Genomic DNA, 22727 nt, shown 5'->3' with positions numbered 1-22727 from the left:
GAAAAACAAAAAACTCTTCAAATCAGCGTTTAGTCTATCATGCTGGGATTCTTATTAGCAAATTATATTGCCATTTTACATCAGACTTCCAGTCAGAGACCCTGTGTTTGTGTCATGAGTATCTAAAAGCTATGGACTAATATGCATTTCCGGTGTTATGTCTTCCAAGTATAATAACAGGCTCCGAAAATGTCAGGGTGATTCTATTCAGTAACTCATATTATTTGTCAATTACTAGAATCCGCCGCTGGACCTGCCCATAGGCAGTCTTGATTGGCTGAGCTGTTCCCAGAGGCAGCTGGAGGATGAGCTGAGCGTTCAGCAGAGAACTCAAGATGAGCGAGACCAGCAACTAGAGTCCTGTGGAGATGCACTGCAACTCCTGATTGACTCCATTAAAACCATTCTGTCTAACCACAACCGCCAACTAGCTGATGTCAAACACCTGCTGAGAGCCATGGCTAAGGTATACTCGCGCCTAATTTACTTATGCACTCTTTTTTTCAGGAATTTTCCAAAAAACATCCAGATATGGGTTTTGTGTTTGTTGTTGGGTCTGTATTGCAATGCAAACGTAAGATAAAACATTTAATCACTGCAAAAAATTAGGAGTTCTGAATATGTGCCTTTTTATGATTCTCATCAGTTTCTGGCTGAGCCATGTGTCTGTTTTAGCTGTTACCTTTAGCAGTAACCCCTGTGATACTTTTGTTGTACAGGACGAAGAGGCAGCGTTGGCAGAAGGGGAAGAGGTGACATATGAGGGCAGTGTGCGTCACTTCCTTTTAGAGTACAAAGCGTGGCAGGACAACATCCAGCTGGTTTTATTCACAGTGGTCCAGGCCAGTGGGCAGCCTCGCAACCAGGAGCAGCTTGAACTGCTGGAGGAGATCCCTGCTACCCTGAAGGAACTGCACTCCCAGAGCCAGAGGTACCGCCAGTCCTTTATACGTGGACTCTTAAATCTGACTTTTATTTCCCCTTAAATATTTTATATTAATCCTCTGTTTGTGCATCCCTGTAGTGTGTATAACGGCTTGGTGGGCTTTGCTTCCCCACTGGTGACGGATAGAGACAGTGAATGTGCCAGTCCTGTTTCTGCAGCACAGACGAGCTTTGCAGCAGGTATGACCTCGTAAAAATATTCACATTACACCCTACCCCCTCACGCCCTTACCCTGTGGTCTTGACAGGTGGTTATAAAGACACTACAGCTCTCTTTTCAGCTAAAAACTGCAACTGGCTATAGTTACGCAGGATAGTAGTGGTGTTTTCAAAAGAAATATGATAGTAAAATTGATCTGCAGTAATCGAGCCACAGAAAGTAAAGATCAGCTGTAGAACTCGGTCTGCTGGATCCTGAAATGGCACCATCACTGCCGTACAAAGAGCTATTTACATGTTCAAAGTTCAGTCAGGCTTGACTTAGTACACAGAATCCCGAATGGTAGAACCAGTTATTAGTAATTAGTAATTAGTAATATTAGTAATTATTATTATTATTACCATTATCATTGGCCTGTTAAATTCAATTTGTTCTACTTAGCAATTCCTCTGGCCCTTAACAATACACATGCTAAGTGTCAAGCCTACAATCTGCTGTTTCTCGAGATATGTAGGCCACTAATGTAAAGACGACGTTCAGAGCTTTCTAGATTTAGTAGTTCAATGTTCATTGTAAACATCCCTGTTTTGAATCTGCAGTTTGCTTGGCCTTTGGTAATGCTGCAAAGTCTAATTCAGATTTATTCCTCCTCACAGTTCTACAATATACTGCAGTCTTTTATTGTTTGCCTTTTATTGTTTGCATCATTATATATATATATATATATATACACACACACACACACACACACAATCTATGGTGCAGTGTAAATTTAGAGAACTTTGTGTTTAACCTACCTGCTTTACCGGCAATTAAAAACACTGTATTCTTTTTAATTTTTGCAGCCAATTTAAAGTCATTGTTTATCAAAGAATCAATAATTAGCTTTATTTCTTTTGTGTGTGGCAAGTGTAACTTTGAATGATTTGCTTAACTGTTGTTATTTTTTCAAACACTGCATGTCACTTATTTTCAAGGTCTGTTGAGCAAGCAACACAATCTTCAGACCCAATCTTACAACTACAATTCAGCTCGATATAAAGGATTGCAGCACAACAAAGGTTGTGCTTTTACTGTGTAGACAAATTGCTAAAGAGGAAGTAATTCCGTGAATGTTGTTGCCATTATGAAGATCTGAAAATATGCAGTCCACGTACAGGCAGATTTCTGGAATTAGCAGAGAGATCCATGAAGGAAACTCGATAGAGCAAATATCATCTAAATGTCTACTAATCAAGTCATGTGCTTCAGCTGTTAGGTGCAGTGTGGTGAAGACCCAGCCAGACTCAATGTCCCAGAATGCACGTAAGGGTCTGCCACGCAACCTTGGAACCCCCAATGACACCCCACCCAGCACTCTGCTAATGAACTGCAGAGGCCTCAATCCCAGCCCCAAGAGAGCTGTACGAGACCCCAAAACAGGACGAGGTACTGATCTTCACTCTTTACACTGACTCTGCTCATTGATCTGAGGTCATTTTAATAAATTTTATTTTTAACCTTGCATGCAAAATACATGCAAGGCAATACATCTTAATTAACAAAAGTTACAGAGACATACCTTGTTCATATGTAACACCCTCAATATATACCAGCAAACTTTCTGATCTTAAAATTATATATAACAGTTCATTTTATGCTTGTTTGTCAAAATGTTGTCATGTATTTCTTTATTTTTATGCCAACTCAGCATTTTGGTGCTACAGATGTATGTTAGTGACAGGTGTATATCAGTGTTAATTTTGGCAGCTATTTTTGATTTAGTCTTAGTCTTAGTCTTTTGACGAAAATGCATATTAGTTTTAGTCACATTTAGTCATTTTTATCCTTCTTAGTTTTAGTCTAGTTTTAGTCGACGAAAACAAATCACATTTTAGTCTAGTTTTAGTCACATTTAGTAGCCACATTAAATCCTTTTCTTTCCTTCTCAGGCCCAGAGAACCTGTGTTGTGTCTAAAACTGCATAATAGTCTAGCTTGCAGTACTTAGGTTGTCCATTAGATATCCCTACCGGCATAAGTCTATAGCAGGGGTCGGCAACCATTACTTTCAAAAGAGTAAATTAAATAAAATTAAACACAGAACTTTGAAGGGCTATTTGAGTCCTCCCCATATTTGTGGAAAATGTATGAAATATGACGTACCCTATGTTGAAATAACTAAAAACATATAGCTGCAGCCTAATAGCTTAAGGCTGGAGGCGGACACAGAAACTTAAGCTCGGTACAAACAACCTGCAGCTTCTGCTCTGATCAAGAAGCTGCTGCGCTGATCTCTGAGCAGCTGAGACCAGAGAAACTCAGTGTTTTCACTGTTTCCATAGTTAAAAAGCAGCGGGTGAGTCAGTGAGCGGCTTCTTCATGTGAACGAGCTCTGATCTCACTGTGTCTCTCTGAGCGAGTGAGCGGGGCGGGGGCGGAGCCTAGGGACCGGTGCGCTATCTGGGGCGCACACAGACACAGACACAGACACACACACACACACACACAGACACACTCACTCGCCCGCTCCTGATACTTCATGACGGCCTGATACGATGATGTTTAAAAAAATTATGTGACTTAGTCAACCACCAACATTTTCGTCTCGTCTCGTCAACGAAAGTTAAAATAGATTTAGTCATAGTTTTTATTTTCAAAGATCCGTTTTCGTTACGTCTTCGTCTCGTCTTCGTCATGGAAAAAAGATCGTTAACGAATAGTTTACGTCATAGTTTTCGTCAACGAAATTAACACTGGTGTATATCACATAAGTCTGTTGGAACAGAAGCAGTCTCTTTATTTCATCTAGTACAGATGTTCCTGCTACATTTACTGCATTATGGGATTTTAGACTTGAATTTGATTGAAGGTCTTTGCACTGCTGTGAACCTACGGATATCTGTGTTGCAGCTGTCCAGGAGAGGAACTCGTATGCAGTCAGTGTGTGGAAGAGAGTGAAAGCCAAGCTGGAAGGCAGAGACATCGATCCCAACAGGAGGATGAGCGCCACAGAGCAGGTTCATGCACGCACTGAGTGACGTAGCAAATAATAATCCAAATCTGTTTCCATCTTTAAATATAAACATGTCATCAGTCTGTCCATCCTTCCTGCATTTTGTAATTGCACAGTTGCCTTTTAGCAAATTATAAAGAAAATACACCCCCTCTCTTTGGTCAAGAATATACCGCAGTTAACAGAGTATACAGAACACAAGAGTCAAGTCACCGAATGAATGTCACACATTCAGTTGGTTGATTAATGGTCCTGTTGTTCGGTTGCAGGTGGACTTTATCATCAAAGAGGCCACAAACATGGACAACCTCGCTCAGCTGTATGAGGGCTGGACTGCCTGGGTGTGATTGCTGCACTGCTTCATGTCTTTGGTCCAGCGAAGGCTTGGAGATCCACCAGAGTCCAGCGGGTCTGGGGTGTTGGAACAGCAGCACCGGGCCACACGGGGGAGTAGATGGGAAGTGGATGCTTAGTCTGCCCTCCCAAACTCCTGGGCACCCTAACTGGGTTAGCGACCTCGTAGCACTGCTGCAACAACACTCCCCCAACCATCGGCGATCGGGCTAACACAACGCTTAGTGGGCCTGCAGTCCCACCTTCCTTTCTGGGGTTTGACAGAGCAAAGCTGTGCTGAATGGGGGAGGGGGGAAGGAGGGAAAAGGCCTCCTTAGCCTCGACCTGGAGATACTTCCCCCCCCTCAACCGGATAGCTCACTATCAAGTTGTACCCATAAACATCACTCCATCCTGTGGAGCCAATCTAACACCAACTGATGGCAGGATGAAGCAGGAAGTGAGTTGTTTCCCTCTGAAGCACACAGCTGATGCGCTGTTTACCGGGGCTCAGATGGATGGGGCATTTCGATTTTCTCGTATCTGTTCATCAATGGCGTTGGGATTCTGATTGGTCAGTGGGTGATACAGAACGGTATAAATTATGAGAATGTAGGTTGAACAGCATTCCCAAGGCTACATGGGAACCCACCTGAAAGAAATTTAAGTAGAAAACAATAATCAAACCATACTTTGATTGAACAGTGTAGACTTTGACACATCTCTGAAGTGTTGTCACATGTCACCGATTAAAAGATGAACTGGAATTGTTTTCTCAGGAGGATTATTTGAACTATGGGTAGAAGAGAAACATCCTGTCATTTGAAATGTTTCTGGAGGGCTCATCTGAGTCTAGAAGGGACACGTAAAAGGTGAAGGACCTTTATCTGACGCTTTCTTCAGTATGCATCTTTGGTCTTTTGTGATTTGTAACTATTTTCAGTCATCTTTAGACCTATGGTAGACTTCGGCCTTCTTTCACTTGCCTGTCAAAATCTGTTGCTGACCTCATGTATTCACTCCCCACCCCCAATGCTTGCGTTTTTAGTAACTTTTAATTTTACATTTTTAGTGGGAGAAATTATGTTTTTGGTGATGGTGCAAATTGTTAATTCTTAAAGCTTTTAGTCAATTTTGTTGAATGCCAAATAAACATGGAGCTGAGAAGAGATGACTTTTATTCAGCTGTTCTTCCTTACATTAGCTTCTTGTAGATTTTAGTTTTATTTTATATGCATGTTTAGAGATTGTCGTAGAATACAATAATACTCCCCAATGATGGTCACCTGCAACAATCTGCCACCACTCACCTCAACTCTAATGAAAAGAAAGAAACATTTCAAGGTAATAGGGGTTACATTAGTTTAGAGCTCCATTTGCCCTGACTGTCCGTTTTCTCCAGAGCAATTACAGTAGACGCAATATAGTTGTTACTGTCGGTTCAATAAATGGTTAAAGACCGATGAAGTTGGTTATTAAATAATTTGGGTCTGCACTGCCCAGGCAGTATGTTTCAAACAACTACAATCCACTGGTTGGATATTGTTAACTAAATGTAGACAAACTAATTAGTATTTCCAATAATAAGAATCAATGTGTTTTTTTTTTTAAATGGTGACACCAGAGTGCCAAACACCTGGTCATAAAGGAATTCATGTAGACATTGAAAACCGTTTTTTAGAAAGTGACAGAATAAAACAAGACAACATGGGAACCACAAGACAACATGGGAACCACAAGATAAAAGGATGAGATACCGTGTTGAGTTTATTTTTTATTTAATTCCCAAATTGCATAGTTGGGTACATGAGGATAATACATGTTTTTGTCATTACTCTCCTAGATTTCATTTTTTTTCCACTGTTAAGGTTTTTTGGGTAGCTTTTCCTTACTCAGGGCTAAGGACAGAGTTTGTTGCACCTTGTTAAGCCTTATGAAACAAATTGTGATTTGTGAATATGGCCTATACAAATAAAATGATTTATTGCAGATCAATCTCAAAAGAAAGAATAACTCCCCTTGCATTTAAACTCATTTGTCAGAGCACAGAAATGGATGTAATTTATCTGGATGGGCTCCATGAAGTACTGTTATTTAATGGCTCCATCCTCAGAGCATCTTTTTCACAGAAGCTGGAAATGAAAGAAATGTGCTTTCAGATCTATCATCATAGTCCAAAGAAATGTAGACGTGCAAGACCTTTGACCGCTCCTGAATCTGAAACACAATGCAATGGTCCTTATGGAAAGAGGGATCTATTCAAAATGAATAAAATCTGGATCTAGTGAATATTAATGTTTCATAAATACTCTGCCATTGTAGTTGCTTCACGAAAGGTTACTGCTCTGTGTAAGAATATCCACGTGAAGTTTTTTAAGGTGCAGACTGTCAGGATAAACAGTAGACCTTCGTGGGGCAGAAAAAGTCCCACTGCACTGATCGAAGGGTTCCTGTTTGATCTGACTCACCTCATCCAAGCTAAAGGGGACAATATTTCCATCATTAAGGGTAAAACGGCCAATGCTTTTAGAGCTATAATGTGCAATGACTATTTAAGTATGAATTTACCTTTGATCGATGTTGGTGTTTAATGACTAATATGTTACAGGGTCTGTAAAGTTAAAAACTTCACAGACCGCAGTGCAAAAACATACTCTGGAAACAGGTTGTTGGCTTCTATAAGATGGACAGACTACTCTTAGTGCTAATTGAATATTGTACCAATTGGTTTGTGCATATAAAAACATGCAAACTTGATTTCACCCACAAAAACACATGCAAGCTGATCTAGCAGTTCGCACTGAGGATTGCAATTAGTACGTTTTCCTTAATGAAGATACAATTTCGGGTGTTCTACCCCACTGCACAAAATATTGGGAGGAGTTAATGCGAATACTTTAATTTAGCACACGCAATGTGATTTACAAAGCCTGAAAATAATTGTGATTGTGACCGTCCATATATTAACAGGGTTCGTACGTCATGGAAAACCTGGAAAAGTCATGGAATTTTAAAATGTGTTTTTTCAGGCCTGGAAAAGTCATGGAAAAAAATTCTCCCAAATGTTTTGGAAAAGTCATGGAAGTTTGTTGTATTCATATTTTCATGTCTTTCATTTTAGGGAAGGGCATAATTAATCGACGATCGATTAATTGATTATTAAGAATTTCGTAGATGACATCATTTTTTCATCGATGAAAACTATTGCATGTTCGTTATGTGGCAGGAGGTCAGAATATATCAAATCGATTGTTAATTCCCCCGGCGATCGATTAGGACAATTTAATCGAATGCCCATCCCTAGTTCATTTACGCTGAGTTTTAAATAATTCATATGCTTTTAAAGAAATGCGCTCAAAGTATAAACAGGCATACTTGGGGTTTGTGTCATTTAAGGTATACTGTATGCCTTGGAATTCTCATTGTTAGTTTGAATGCTACATTTTGTCACTTTTTAGATTATACACCGAGATTTCACAAAATGTTCGGTCATGAAAATTTGGTTTCAAGTTATTGAAAAGTCATGGAAATCCATTGGTCAAAATGTGTATGAACCCTGTATTTAATACGTTTGAGAGGTAGGTGTCAGCCACGTTCACAATAAGGCAAAGGGACTCTGGGGAAGAAGTCAAGTCAGTAACATACTGATGAGATATTAATTTCTTTGATGTGATATGGATGGAGAAAAGGAAGGAGAAGCTGGGAAGAAGAAGCGGTGTGTCCCCCGACATTCTAGACCTATAGCAGCATAACTAAGAGTAGGTCTAAGACGAGCCTGGACTGCTTCTAACCATAAGCTTTAACGTAAAGGAAGGTCTTAAGCCTACTCTTAAACGTACAGATGGTTTCTACCTCCGGAACTGAAAGGGAGTTGATTCCACAGGAGAGGAGCTTGATGGCTGAAAGCTCTGGCTCCTACTCTACTTTTAGAGACTTTAGGGACGACAAGTAAGCCTGAATTGTGGGTGCTCCAGTGCAGGGGTTCTCAAACGTTTGCAAGCTGGGCCCCCCTCCAAAGCTGGTTAGGGGTAGTTGTGTTTGGTTGCTGATACAGTGTGTGTGATGTTAATAAAGTTCTAATTGCAACGTCGTGGTCTTGTGAGTGTGTATGTGTGGCTTTGAGCAACTTGCACACGAATAATGAATAAGGCTGTGCTAGGCAATGGTTCCTAACAAAACGAACAGTACATAATGTAGACAGGGACAGCACAGAATAGTATTCAAGTGCTGGTGTTTTATTTGTTGCAACACGGTGGATGATTGAAGATGAAAAGGGCTAGCTGCAGTTGGAAGAAGTTAGCTAGCTAGAAGGCTAGCTCTTGGGGCTATGATCTTTCTAAAAAAGACTGTGGAGCAAATTACTCCTTAGATTAGGCTATGAATAGGCCTGCTGCAAGTGCAGGAAGGTATTACTAAGAAAGGAGTGAGTCTTTAAAAAGACTGTTTATAAAGCAATCGCACAAAATCTGCAGGGTGTCATCTCAGTGAGGGTGAGCGCTGACCATGCCTGCAGTTACTTTTATACTCGGAAGCCTACGTGCAACTCGCGTTCAAATGATAACACTCCTCTTTTGATAGGTGGATCAGGAACGAAACAGTATTTGAATTGTTTGTGTCAGTCCAGCCCCTTGCATTTCGCCACTGAGGGAGCTTTCACTAATAGTGGAGGCAATAACAGCAATATTTTGGGGAAATCGTTCAAATGGTGATACAAGCGTGAAATTTGGTACAAATCATCTTTGAAGGTCACTCTTCGATTTAGGAATGGGGCCCACTCGAAAATCTAAAATGGCCGCCATTTACAGTGCCTTGCATAAGTATTCACCCCCCTTGGACTTTTTCCCATTATGTACTGTTACTAACTGGAATTCAAATAGACTTAAATAAACTTTTTCCCGTTTGATCAACAAAACATGCATAGTACTTTGGAGGTGCAAAATAAATTTTATTGTGACACAAACAATAATGAGAACAAAAAAGTTGACATCTGTTGGGTGCATAAGTATTCACCCCCCTGTGTCAATACTTGGTAGAACCCCCTTTCGCTGCAATTACAGCTGCAAGTCTTTTGGGGTATGTCTCTACCAGCTTTGCACATCTAGAGATGGAAAGGTTTGTCCATTCTTCTTGGCAAAAAAGATGAAGCTCAGTCAGATTGGATGGAGACCGTCTGTGAACCGCAATCTTCAAGTCTTGCCATAGATTCTCTATTGGATTGAGGTCTGGGCTTTGACTGGGCCATTTTAAGACATTATCATTCTTTAATCCAAACCATTCCTTTGTAGCTCTGGCTGTATGTTTAGGGTCATTGTCCTGCTGGAAGATGAACCTCCGCCCCAGTCTCAAGTCTTTTGCAGACTGCATCAGATATTCTTCAAGGATTTCCCTGTATTTGGCTCCATCCATCTTTCCCTCTATTCTGACCAGTTTCCCTGTACCTGCTGAAGAGAAGCATCCCCACAGCATGATGCTACCACCACCATGTTTCACTGTTGGGATGGTGTGCTCAGGGTGATGGGCAGTGTTGGGTTTTCGCCATACATAGCGTTTTGCATTGAGGCCAAAAAGTTCAATTTTGGTCTCATCTGACCAGAGCACCTTCTTCCACATGTTTGCTGTGTCTCCCACATGGCTTCTGGCAAACTCCTAACGGGATTTTTTATGGATCCCTTTCAACAATGGCTTTCTTCTTGCCACTCTTCCATAAAGGCCAGATTTGTGGAGTAGACGACTAATAGTTGTCCTGTGGACAGATTCTCCCACCTCAGCTGTGGATCTCTGCAACTCCTCCAGAGTAACCATGGGCCTCCTGGTTGCTTCTCTGATTAATTTTCTCCTTGTCCAACTCTTCAGTTTGGGTGGACGGCCTCCTCTTGGTAGGTTTGCGGTTGTGCCATATTCATTCCATTTTCTTATGATGGATTTTATGGTGCTCAGAGAGATGTTCAAAGCTCTGGATATTTTTTTATAACCTAACCCTGCTTCATATTTCTCCACAACTTTATCCCTGACCTGTTTGGTGAGCTCCTTGGTCTTCATGATGCTGTTTGTTCAGTAATGATCTCCAACAAACTCTGAGTCCGTCACAGAACAGGTGTATTTATACTGAGATTAAATTGCAGACAGGTGGACCCTATTTACTAATTATGTGACTTGCAAATGTGACTTGTGAATGCAATTGGTCGCACCAGATCTTTGTTAGGGGTTTCACAGTAAAGGGGGTGAATACATATGCACTCAACACTTTTCAGATTTTTATTTGTAAATAATTGTGAAATCCATGTAATATTTCCCCCCACTTCCAAATTATGCACTATTTTGTGTTGGTCCATTACATAAACTCACGATGAAATAAATTTTAATCTGTGGTTATACCATGACAAAATGTAGAAAAGTCCAAAGGGGGTGAATACTTATGCAAGGCACTGTATTTCAAGACGGCCACCATGGTTAGACTGATTTTGCATTTCAGCATAATCTTTGCCTATACTTTGTAGATTTCAATAATATCGGATTCCCATAGTATGTTTTAGAACATTTTCAAACAGGAGTTACCAGTTATAACCATCTGAAACATTTATAAAACATGTCATAGGCTAACGCCGGGTTCACACCGGACGCGGAAGCGACACCGAAGCGTGGCGTAAGCGCTAATCCCTAGCGCGCCGGCGCTTGGCTGTTCACACCGGAAGCAACGCTGAACCGCCGGGCAGTGCTAATAATATCACCCGTTGATCCAGTAGTATAAAAGCATATACTTACTTTTTGCTCCAACATTAAGCAACAGCGTCCCAACATGTGTCTTTCTTGGTGTTGTCTTTATACAACATGTTCCGAGGATCATACAACTCACTGCACTTTTCCATAACAATTATTAATTTAATGTCATCCATGTTGAAGAACTTCTCTGTTTGCTCCGTTAAATGTCGGGTGTCGAGGGTAAATTACGTATTCTCCACTCAAGCCTATTTGGAGAATACGTAGCCCCCCTAGGTATTCTCTCTCTCTCTCTCTTTTTATCTTTATGACTGCTTGTGTTGTTGTAGTGGATGGGCAGAGGGGGACATTTAATAATGTGGTTGGTAAAAGTGGTAAAATTAAAACTCCAGGACAACAGAAAGTGAATACAAAGTATGGGATGCATATTTGATCATTTATATCATATAAAATATTGTTTAAAATCATTTTTCAGTGTGTTTCCTGTCGCGATACGCTCGCGTCAAGCAGAAAAAGTAGACTCGACGACGAAACGATCGCTTCACGGCGCTAGGCAGCCGCGGCGTGGCGCGGCACTTCAGCGTCCGGTGTGACCGGCACAAAGGTTTAACATGGGAGTGGATGGGAGCCAGAGGCTTGGCGCTGCGCTTACGCCACGCTTTGGCGTCGCTTCCGTGTCCGGTATGAACCCGGCGTAGCTGTGTTATAGGTCACAGGGAAAACTATGTGAAGTTTAGGGTTTATTAGAGGGATAGAGGTATTTGGGGGATATACAGTATAAGAGAACAGTAAAAATAGTAGCTAGATTTGTGGCTAGTTGCTTTTTTTCCTTCTTTTTTGCACTGTGGCATGCGACATTTCAAACCCAAACCCCAATAGTCGCTAGATTTGTTCGCTAGTCGCTTTTTCAGACATCGAAAAAGACTAGAATGAACGAACAATTTGATTGGCTGTCTGGTACTATATAAGGAGTAGCACTACCATCTGTTCCATCTACAAACCAACCTTCAAGCTGTGTGTAGAGGATGTCTTTAGTTAAAACTAAACTCAATCGATGCCAAACGTAAGACAGACTGGACAAAGTGTTGTCTTTGTCAGCAAGAGACAGAGGAAAATTTGGTGTTACCAAAAAGAATACTTAATAAAACAGATGCTGGATATAGCAACCTAGCGAGAAATATTCCCATATTCTATTCCCTCAATGCAATGCCACTTGGTTTAGATCCAGCCAGATTAGATGATGGTGATGGTATTGAGGAAACTCTACGAAAAAATGATGCAAAGTATCATAAAAGCTGTAAGCTTTTACTCAACAACACAAAATTACAAAGAGCTCAAAAGAGAACTTCCACTCTCTCAGAACTCTCCTCTGATCCAGAAGAGGGCTGCTGCACAAGCAAGCTTCTCAGAAAAAGTCACGATCAAAAAGCAATACAATGCTTTCTTTGTGAGAAACCTGACACAAAAGAAAACTTGAGGCAAGCCATGACCATGCAGCTGACTGAAAGGATAAACCAGTGTGCACTGACTCTAAATGATGGGCGTCTTCTTGCCAGACTAAGCGCTGGAGATGCTGTGGCTCAGGAGGTAAAATATCACCCTGGCTGTTTAGTCACACTCTATAACAGGGAGCGGGCCCAAAAGAATGCTGAAAACTCAGGAAACGACCCTAAGGTGCACCACAAGAAGGAAGCACATCCAATTGCTTTTTCTGAGTTAGTCAGCTACATGTGCGAGACAAAAATAGCTAGTGAAGAATCTAAACCGCCTATCTTTAGGCTCGCAGACCTTGTTCACCTTTACAAGGAGCGGCTAGAACAGCTTGGTTCTGAAGCAATAGATGTGAATTCTACAAGAATGAAAGACCAACTGATATCGCACATTCCACATCTGGAAGCTCATAAACAAGGGCGAGACATACTGATGGCCTTCAAGAACGATGTAGGCACAATCTTGGCAGAGACAAGCAAGTACAATGACGCTATTAATTTGGCTAAGGCTGCTTCAATGCTACGACGTGAAATGTTGCAACATAAGTCGACATTTGAGTCATTTTTGGAAGGTGACACTGATGGTGCTGCTCCACCATTACTCCTTCAATTTGTTAGCATGATGGAGCATGGTTCAGACATCAAATCACAACTGGAACATGGGGCATCCAAATCTGACATTGCAATTGCGCAGCTATTGCAATATAACTGCTTTGACAAGTACAAGGAGGGTGCTCAAACTCACCGACATTCAAAAGATCGTGAGACACCTTTTGCGGTGTATATGGGCTTGAGTGTCTTTGGCAAAACCAGAAAGCGACATCTCATTGATATGCTTGATCAGAATGGTCTAAGTATTCCATACCATCGAGTTCTAGAAATCTCTGCCCAACTGGGAGAAGCCGTTGTGGCTAAGTATGTCGAAGATGGTGTTTTTTGCCCACCAATCCTGAAGAAAGGGTTGTTCACAACTTCTGCAATAGATAATATCGACCACAACCCAACTGCCACAACAGCAAGTACATCATTCCATGGCACTAGTGTATCAGTCTTCCAGCACATAAATACAGAAGGGGAAGGGGAAGAGCGTGATCCACTCAAACTGACTGATGGAACAAAAAAGGCAAAAGGTGTTCCTGAGCTTCCTGAAGCATATACCAATATCCGACCAGCATATATGGTCCAAAAACCAAATCCTCCATCAATAGAAGCCCCACATTTTCCAGCCCCTGATTTAATCAGATCACATTTGAAAGAATATGCCTGGTTGGATGAAGTATTTCTTACTGAAGAGGTGGGTGGTGCTATCAACATCAATTGGTCAGCTTACCATGCATCCCAAAAACGAGGCCAGGCATTTAATGTCAGCATCAGCGCCTTACTGCCCCTGCTCAGAGATAAAGCAAATTGTGTAGCCACAGTCAAACATACCATGGGGAAAATCCGTGATACAACTGCTTTCCTAAATCCTGGACAGACACCAGTTGTTGCAGCTGATCAACCACTCTATGCTTTGGCTAAACAGATCCAATGGCAGTGGCCAGAAGAATATGGAGAAGACAAGTTTGTGGTGATGTTTGGGGGTCTCCACATTGAGATGGCAGCTCTAAAATCAATGGGGACGCTATTGAAGGACAGTGGCTGGACAAGCTGTCTTGATGAAGCAGCTGTGGCATCATCTGGTTCAGCAGAATCATTTCTGACCGCCTCACACATTACAAAATCCCGGCAAGTACACCAGATCACTGCTTGCAGTTTGTACAGGCTGAAGAAGACAGCATATCAAGAGTATTGCTCTGCTACATCTCAACCTATGAGCTTTGAAGATTGATGTAAGGAAGCAAGACCAAACAGTCCACAATTCCATTTTTGGGACCTTGTTTTGAACATGGAGTTAGCAACATTCACACTGGTCCGATCTTTCAGGGAAGCAAACTTTAGTCTGTATCGTGTAGCACTTTGTGAACTGATCCCTTATTTCTTCGCAAACAATACATTGCGAACGGTGTATCCTGCTCGGATACACCGTTTCTTGCCCCTGGTTTTCTCTTTGGGACTGAACTCTGTGCTGGTACTATGTGTTCTCTTTTCATGGTCCTCATCGCCACTGTGATTCTCTCGGATTCTGGGTTAACCTGCTACCATGGGGAGTGCACATCAGGTATTGTGTTCTCTCCTCCAATCATTCCAAACCCTGAAACCAATAACTTGCTCAGTGAACGAAGTGAACAAGTGCTGACCCATTCTTATTTGGATCCTTTTGTCTTTGCACAATGGTTATGTCTTGTTTGCACCTCTGTCCTGGAATCAAACTTTTTACAGTCTGATAAATCTCTTGTCATGTTGCATGCTAGATTACACTCCAAAACAGAAACACCTAGCAACCCTGAAATTAGTAGGAAAAGATTTCTGTTGCTACTTTTACTCTTGATTTCTGGTATCCAGCCAAATCCTGGTCCTGGCATTGCTATTTGTAACACACCTGCTGAATTTAAGGATAGGACCGGGCTAGGTTTAATACATCTGAATATTCGTAGTCTGCCATCAAATATTGATATGCTGCATATCTGGGCAAAATCAACTGATGCAGATGTCATTGTTCTGTCGGAAACGTGGCTCAGTAAATCTTATTCTGACAAAGCAATCGCCATCAAAGGGTATAATGTATTTAGGGCTGACCGTCCTAGGAAAGGGGGCGGGGTTGCAATTTATTGTAAATCAAAATTTAATGTAAATGTCCTGCAGTCCAAATCAATCAGTAAACAGTTTGAATTCTTAGCCATAAAACTTGATATTTCAAATGGGTTTTCCATCACTGTTGTGGGCTGCTATAGACCCCCATCAGCTACTGCTGAAGCGCTAACTTCTCTGAATCAGCTATTAGCTGAACTGACCTATAATGAAATAATATTAACTGGTGATCTAAATTGGGATTGGCTAAATTCTAACTCTGATGCCTTCAAAGATTCCTGTGTTTCATTGAATCTTACGCAGCTCATTGAAAGCCCCACACACCCAAATTTGAAGTGTCCAGATAAATCATCTTTAATTGACTTGGTCTTGACTAATGTACCACACAAGTATTCGATGTCAGGTGTTTTTGCAAATGATATTAGTGACCACTGTGTGATTGCTGCAGTCAGAAATGCCAAAGTTCCAAAATCCAAACCTCGTATTCTGATAAAACGTAATATGAGGGCCTTTGTTGAACAGGCGTTCTTCCGTGATTTATATGATCTTAACTGGGATCGTATTGAATTAATTAATGATGTAGAGACTGCATGGCAATTTTTCTCTGAAGGTTTATCTTCCCTGCTTGATAAGCATGCTCCCTTCAGAAAATATAAGGTTAAGGGGAGGGATAATCCTTGGTTCACGCCCGATTTAGCCGATCTACTGCATAATAGAAATCTTGCATGGGCTAAGGCCAGAAAGACACAGTCTGAGGCAGATAAACTTATATTTAGGCAACTCAGAAATAGTTTTACCTTTCTTATTAAAAAAGCAAAATCTAGCTTTTATCTCTCTGCAATAACGAAAAATTTAAACGACCCTAAAAAATTTTGGAAAGTGATCAAATCTATCTCAGCCACTGAAAATCATAGCGAACTCCCACCCTGTATTGTTAATGATGCTACCACTGTAACTGACAGGGCAACTATACTTGATTGTTTTAATACTCATTTTTCTGCCTCTGGCTCCTTATTCTCTCGGTCTTCTTCCACGATTGCTATGCCTGCCCTTAATATTGCGTCTTCTGCCCCAGATGTTGGAAACATGTCTCAAGGCCTTATCCCTGCTGGTCAACCTTCCTTTGTTTTTAGGTTGTTTTCAGTGGAAGAGGTCCATAGAGCTCTTTGCTCTCTTGATATCAGTAAATCTGCAGGTCCAGATCACTTGGAACCATATTTCTTAAAGTTAGCAGCTGATTTTATTGCCAAACCGCTCCAATATCTTTTTAACCTCACTATCACCACAAATTGTATTCCTGAAATTTGGAAAGTCGCTTACGTCCTTCCCCTTTTGAAAGGAGGGGACCCTACTTGCTTGAATAATTATCGACCCATCTCCAAGTTGTCCATCCTGTCAAAGGTCCTTGAAGGTCTAGTAAACAATCAGTTGAAAGATTTTCTCCATACTAACAACATTCTCTCCCCATACCAATCCGGCTTTAGGAAACAACACAGCACAACTACAGCCTCACTCAAACTCACTAATGATATAATAGACTGGCTGGATCAAAAGAAAGTGTGCACAGCTCTCTTTGTTGACCTTTCTAAGGCCTTTGACACAGTGGATCATTCCATTCTGAAGCAACGCCTGCTTGATATAGGTTTATCTGAGCAGTCTGTTGGCTGGTTTAATAATTATCTGTCTAATAGAAAACAATGTGTTTGTTTTGAAGGCAGCTCATCCACACTGCTAAATGTCTCTACTGGTGTGCCACAGGGCTCAGTTCTTGGCCCGATTCTGTTTGTTATTTATGTAAATACATTGGGCAGTAACGTCCCAAATGCCAAATTTCATTTTTATGCTGATGACACAGTTATATACTGTTGTGGCACCACTCTTGCCGAAGCCCTTGGCAACTTACAAATTGCTTTTAACCTTGTGGAAAATCAGCTCATTGAACTTAGACTTGTCTTGAATGCCGCCAAAACCAAACTGATGATATTTTCCAATGGCAGAAAAGTGCCTGTGTCTCCACCCAGCATTTTGTCATTGCAAGGGTATGAAATTGAACTTGTGAACTGTTACAAGTATCTCGGCATTTTAATTGATGATCGACTTTCTTTTAAACCACATGTAGAAAATCTGGTAAAAATATTAAGAGTGAAACTGGGATTCTTCTTCCGTCACAAATCTTGTTTTTCTTTTTTTACCAGAAAAAAGTTGATTGCTACCACTTTCCTCCCTGTACTTGATTACAGTGATCTCTTATATATGAATGCCCCAGCAAACTGTCTGCGTTCTCTAGACACTGTATATCATGGTGCCTTAAGGTTTGTCACTGGTTGTAAAGCCCTCACTCACCGCTGCATCTTATATGCTCGAGTTGAGTGGCCATCTCTGGCAGCACGCCGCCTTATACATTGGCATATTTTTATTTATAAAGCTATCTTGGGTCTGCTCCCCCACTACTTATGTAAGTACATCTTTAAATCCCAGAGCAATTACTGCTTACGTTCAAATGAGCTTTATTTATTAATTATGCCCAAAGTACACACTGAATTTGGTAAGCACTGTTTTAAGTTCGCTGCACCTGCTGCTTGGAATGTACTGCAAAAAACCCTAAAGTTAAAGGAGCTCATAAACCTTGACACTTTGAAGACTCGTGTGAGAGAAATTGGAGCGGCTTCATACCACACTTGTTCTTGTTTTGGTGGGAATCCGGAGCTTTAGTCCTGTTGCCTTATCTTAAGGGAACAGGGAACTTATCTTGTTTGATCTGTGTTATGTGATTTGTGTGTGTCTTGTGACTGTTTGACATTTGACATTTTGTATGCTGCTGTCTTGGCCAGGCTTCCCTTGCAAAAGAGGTCATTGTATCTCAACGGGACCGACCTGGTTAAATAAAGGCAAATAAAAAAAAAAATAACAATAATGTAGATTATGCACGTTGGCTCTCAATCCATCTTCAAGACATGATGACAATCGATGAGAAACATCCTCAAGTTGCTCAACAGTTTCACAGAGGAAATTTTGTGGTGCATAAATCTGAGAGAGAATTTTCAGCAATAGCCATAGATCAGGCCCATGAGCAAAACAATGCAGTTATCAAGGGTGATGGTGGAGCTATTGGACTGACAGAGAATCCTGCTGCTCTCAGACGATGGATGGTTGCTGGGCCAGAAATAAGCTACATCTAGGGCTGCAACTAACGATTATTTTAATAATCGATTAATCGGTCGATTATTTTTTCGATTAATCGATGAATCGGATAAAAATAGAAACATTTGTAATTGCCGCATCTTTATTAAAAAACTGAACATTACTTTCTGAACATAAAAACAGAACATAAATTCACAGTAGAATGAAGTGAAAAGTGAAAAAATAACAGGTTATTGCTTCAACGTCCCTGAGCTATTAAGTCATATTAAATAATAATAAAAATGGAACACAAAATAAAATACAATGTATGATATACATTTTTATATGTATATATAAATACAAAAAATGAAAAGGCTACTTTCTTTTATAAAGTGAACAAACTGAGGTTTTCTGTTAGAACAATAAATAAATTATAAAAAATAAAGAAAAATGCAAACTACCAATCTGTCCACACTGTATTTGTTCGAACATTAACATTAACATTGACATTAACGCGGTCTTGCTTGGTGCTCTAACAAACACACAAACTCACTGTTCAGTTAACCGTTTTAGGCATGAACTTTGCATTGCAATGCAAAAATGTAAGCATGTCTACATGCTCCTGGCTAAGGCTGGCTCTCTTCTTTGAAGCTATGTTGCCTGCGGCAGAGAACAGCCGCTCTGATGGTGTTGAGGTGCCAGGGATACACAAGTAGGACTTGGCTAGCCTGGCCATTATCGGATATTTGTCCATGTTGTTTTTCCACCACTGCAATGGGTTTTCTTCCTTTGAAAGTTTCTTTTCTCCAAAGTATCTGAGGACTTCTTCCCGTACTTTTGTGTTGACATCATCATCTCCGCTTGATCCATCCCCTTCTTCACTGCTGGAACCAAGGAGTGAATCAAGTAGTGTGGTAGGAGTTGTTGATGCAGAAGCTGTATCGGAGGAAGTGTCGGGCTGCTGCAAATTCCTCTCCATCTCTCCAAGCGCCAGTCTTTGCACTTTGTTTTGAACACAAAGGATTTCTTCAGGGGAAAGAAACTTCAGTTTCCTAAACCTTGGGTCAAATGCTGACGCAAGAATCACTGTGTTTGCTGCTGCTGTGTCTGAAAAGGTAGTCTCCCTTTTCCATCGCTCCTGGAGCTGATTGGTAGCAGTGACTTGAAAAGCCTGCAACGGGCCCGACTCGTAGGCAGCACTCTCGGTGGACTTCAATAGCCCCTTCACAAGTGGAGGTATTGCAGATATTGTAGTGTATTTCTCTGCACTCATGAACACAGTGGCACATTCAAAAGGCTTTAGGGCTTTTAAAAGTTCTTCTAGCAGGATCCACTGTTCTGGTTTCAAATCAAGGTACCTTTTTCCTTTCTGTGTGACAGAGATGTCAGACAGTGTTGCTGTTACAGGCCATCTTTGCTCAATCAGTCGACTGACCATATAAAAGGTGCTGTTCCATCTTGTGCTTACATCTTGAACAAGGCTGTGCTCAGGTGTGGCCATCTGTTGTTGTTTTGCTCGTAGCTTACCGCTGGCTAGCTCACTTTTTTTAAAATGTTCCACGAGACATCTTGCAGCCCCAACAGCCTTTTCAATGCTCGGATGCTTTAACGCAGCATTGATCACAAGTTGCAAGGTATGACCAGTGCAACGCACAGAGGACCACCCATTCTTCTCCTCCAGGATGCGTGCCGCAGCCACAACATTGGCACCATTATCATGGACTACGGCAATGATGTTGCTAGGAGGGATTTCAAACCTGGCTACAACTTCTTCCAACCATTCGGCGATGTTGGATCCAGTATGTCTGTCCTGCAGTGGCATGGTAGTGAGGCAGATTGACTTCATTTCCCAATCGTCTGTGATGTAGTGACAAGTAACACCGAGGTAGGCCTCAATGGCTACACTTGTCCAAACATCAGTGGTGAGAGCAAGTTTGCTGTTGTTGCCGTTGTTCAAAGCAGTCTTCACTGCATTGAATGTCTGCTCATATTTTCTCTCCATAAGCCTAGTGAAATGGGTCCTTGAGGGAAGAGTGTAACCAGGATAGAAGGTGTGAATCATCGTCCTGAAGCCGTCATCTTCAACCATTGACAGAGGCCTCATGTCAGTGACTAGCATGTTAAGGACGCTATCTGTCAAGACAGATGCTTGCTGTGGTGTACATGATGTTCTTCCAATCAGGAAGCCACTCATTGTTGGTTGTTTTTTTCTGCAATGACAAAGTTAATATTAGTAAGTATGTAAAACAGCACGATTTAAATAAAATTAATATGCCTCATTGTTTTAGTTATTAATACTGTTATGTTGAGGCCAGTAAGTAACCCAAAGATCAATTACAGACAATACACATTTTTATAATAATGATTTATTTATTTATTTTATTTATTTACACTCATGGAGGTTTAAGTAAAATGTAGTATGTAAGTTTATTATGTAAGTAAGATCGTTTTCAGTAATTTACAGATTAAGCTGTAAGTGCTTTAAAAAAATAAAATAAAGTAACAGACACCCCGACACACACACACACACACACACACACACACACACACACACACACACCAGCTAACGCTTACGTTAGTTTAATAAACGTTTCATGCTTGTAAAGCTGGATAACGAATACATTAACAAACCAAATGAGAGAGAGTAGATGTTGCATGTTCTTACTTGAAAACGGAATAAATGTGAGCTTTTGTATTGACTTACCCTGCTGTCGAGCCCCCTTCCTCGTCATGGATGACTCCGACATGTTTTCTTTTGAGGTGTTGTATCATTACCGTGGTGCTTCCGTGCCACGCCATTTCGCTTTTGCAAAGATTGCAACAAACACACTTTTTAGTTTTATGCAGTGTGAAGTGCTCCCACACTTTGGATGATTTCGGTCGAACCCCCTCCGCCATCTTTTATGTCCAAAAATAAAAGCAGTGGTCGCAAACACTAAAGCGCTTGTAGGCTCGCTGTGGGCGCGCATGAAGCATGTACCTGCCGGCGTCAGTAAACAGTTCTGCGCCTACGAGTGACGTATTAATCGCGCGACTCAACGAATCGATGACTAAAATCGTTGGCAACGCTTTTAGTAATCGATTTTTATCGATTTTATCGATTCGTTGTTGCAGCCCTAGCTACATCGTTGCTGAATATGAGGCTGCATCCATTAGAAAGGATGCAACAGCAGCCACCAAGCATCACGAGCAAGGTCTGAGTGCTCAAAAGTCTTTCTTGGATGCTCTTCACAGAGTTCTTCAGGCATGTGGCAATCCTTTCCTAGAGGATTCATCTGATCTAATGGTCTTGGACACAAAGGATATTGCTGACCCAGCCAATGCAACAATGGTCATTGTTCACCACACAAATGGAAAGGAACAGTTCAAGACCTTTATGGAAAGACTGAAAAATCACAATGAATCAGCATTTTACAAAACAATCAAGAGGAATCCAGTTGCTTTCTTCAAGCCTAAAGCTCCTACCATTGTTTCCAAGGAGAATGCCCTGAAATCAGATTGTCAGTTGTTTTCACGACTCTTCATCTCTTGCCAGACAAGGCAGTGTGACTTGGAAGAATTCTTCATGCATGAAAACTAGTCAGCTCCTGCTTCCCTGAGTGATAATGGAATGCTTCACTCATCCCAGAAGTCAGAACTTCTGCACATACTGGAATCTGGAATCGCCAAGCCTGATGTAGAGCCAAAGGCTGACACTATCATTATTGATGGGTCAGCCTTCATCAATGCAAACCCTCCACGTGGATCAAAAACGTTTAGGTACTATGCTGCAGAAGACATCCTTCCTAAGATACAGGCATATTGTTCGAAGTACAAGCGAGTTGACATAGTCTTCGACGTTTACAAGAAGTCCAGCCTGAAGTCAGAAACCAGAGCACAACGTGGGAAAGCCATTAGAAGAAGGGTAACAGAATCTAGTAAGGCTCCTTCAAACTGGAAAAACTTCCTACGAGATGATGACAACAAGACTGAACTCTTTAGCTTTCTGGCAAGAAAAATATGTCAAGTAGTAGCAGAAAGCACTATTGTGGTTACAAACGGAGAAGAGATAGTCAGCAACAAGAGTGAAATCACAGAATCTTGAGACCTGGCCCCATGCTCCCAAGAAGAGGCAGATACGAGAATATTCGTCCATATGCGACATGCAACAGCAAATGGAAGTAGCACAGTGACAATCAAAGCAAACAACACTGATGTTGTTATTATAGCAATATCCTGCTTCCAATCCTTCAAAGCAATAGGTCTGGAGAAGCTGTGGATTGCTTTTGGTCAGGGAG

The 22727-nt window shown here is 41.2% G+C and overlaps 2 protein-coding genes across 2 annotated transcripts in view; one reads left to right on the top strand and one right to left on the bottom strand.

Annotated features, from left to right (window-relative positions):
• smg1 (SMG1 nonsense mediated mRNA decay associated PI3K related kinase) overlaps window positions 1-5603 on the top strand; it is a 105114-nt gene extending 99511 nt beyond the window's left edge. The window contains 6 exon segments of the mRNA XM_053444066.1: window positions 239-466; window positions 720-931; window positions 1025-1125; window positions 2357-2533; window positions 3997-4103; window positions 4369-5603. Of these exon segments, the coding sequence (XP_053300041.1) occupies window positions 239-466; window positions 720-931; window positions 1025-1125; window positions 2357-2533; window positions 3997-4103; window positions 4369-4446 (903 nt within the window). The 3' untranslated portion in view covers window positions 4447-5603.
• On the bottom strand, window positions 4460-21249 carry LOC128458297 (E3 SUMO-protein ligase ZBED1). The gene is made up of 3 exons (XM_053443078.1): window positions 21155-21249; window positions 19067-20660; window positions 4460-4729 (listed from the first exon to the last, which is right to left on the bottom strand). The coding sequence occupies exons 1-3, from the start codon at window positions 21247-21249 to the stop codon at window positions 4460-4462; spliced, it is 1959 nt and encodes a 652-aa protein (XP_053299053.1).
• Window positions 21250-22727: the final 1478 nt, after the last annotated feature.

This window comes from Pleuronectes platessa, chromosome 16 (assembly GCF_947347685.1).
Source record: "Pleuronectes platessa chromosome 16, fPlePla1.1, whole genome shotgun sequence".
In the NCBI taxonomy this organism is placed as follows: domain Eukaryota; kingdom Metazoa; phylum Chordata; class Actinopteri; order Pleuronectiformes; family Pleuronectidae; genus Pleuronectes; species Pleuronectes platessa.
Note: the sequence above shows the minus strand (reverse complement) of the source record. Positions and strands in the feature narration are given on the sequence as shown.

Excerpts from the sequence above, each read along its gene's own strand:
- LOC128458297 (XM_053443078.1), bottom strand. The coding sequence starts at position 21,249 with ATGGCGTGGCACGGAAGCACCACGGTAATGATACAACACCTCAAAAGA. Across the intron at positions 20,661-21,154 it reads GAAGGGGGCTCGACAGCAGG|AAAAAAACAACCAACAATGA; the intron begins GTAAGTCAATAC and ends TTGTCATTGCAG. Across the intron at positions 4,730-19,066 it reads CCAGCCTTAGCCAGGAGCAT|CACAGCTTTGCTCTGTCAAA; the intron begins GTAGACATGCTT and ends TCCCCCATTCAG.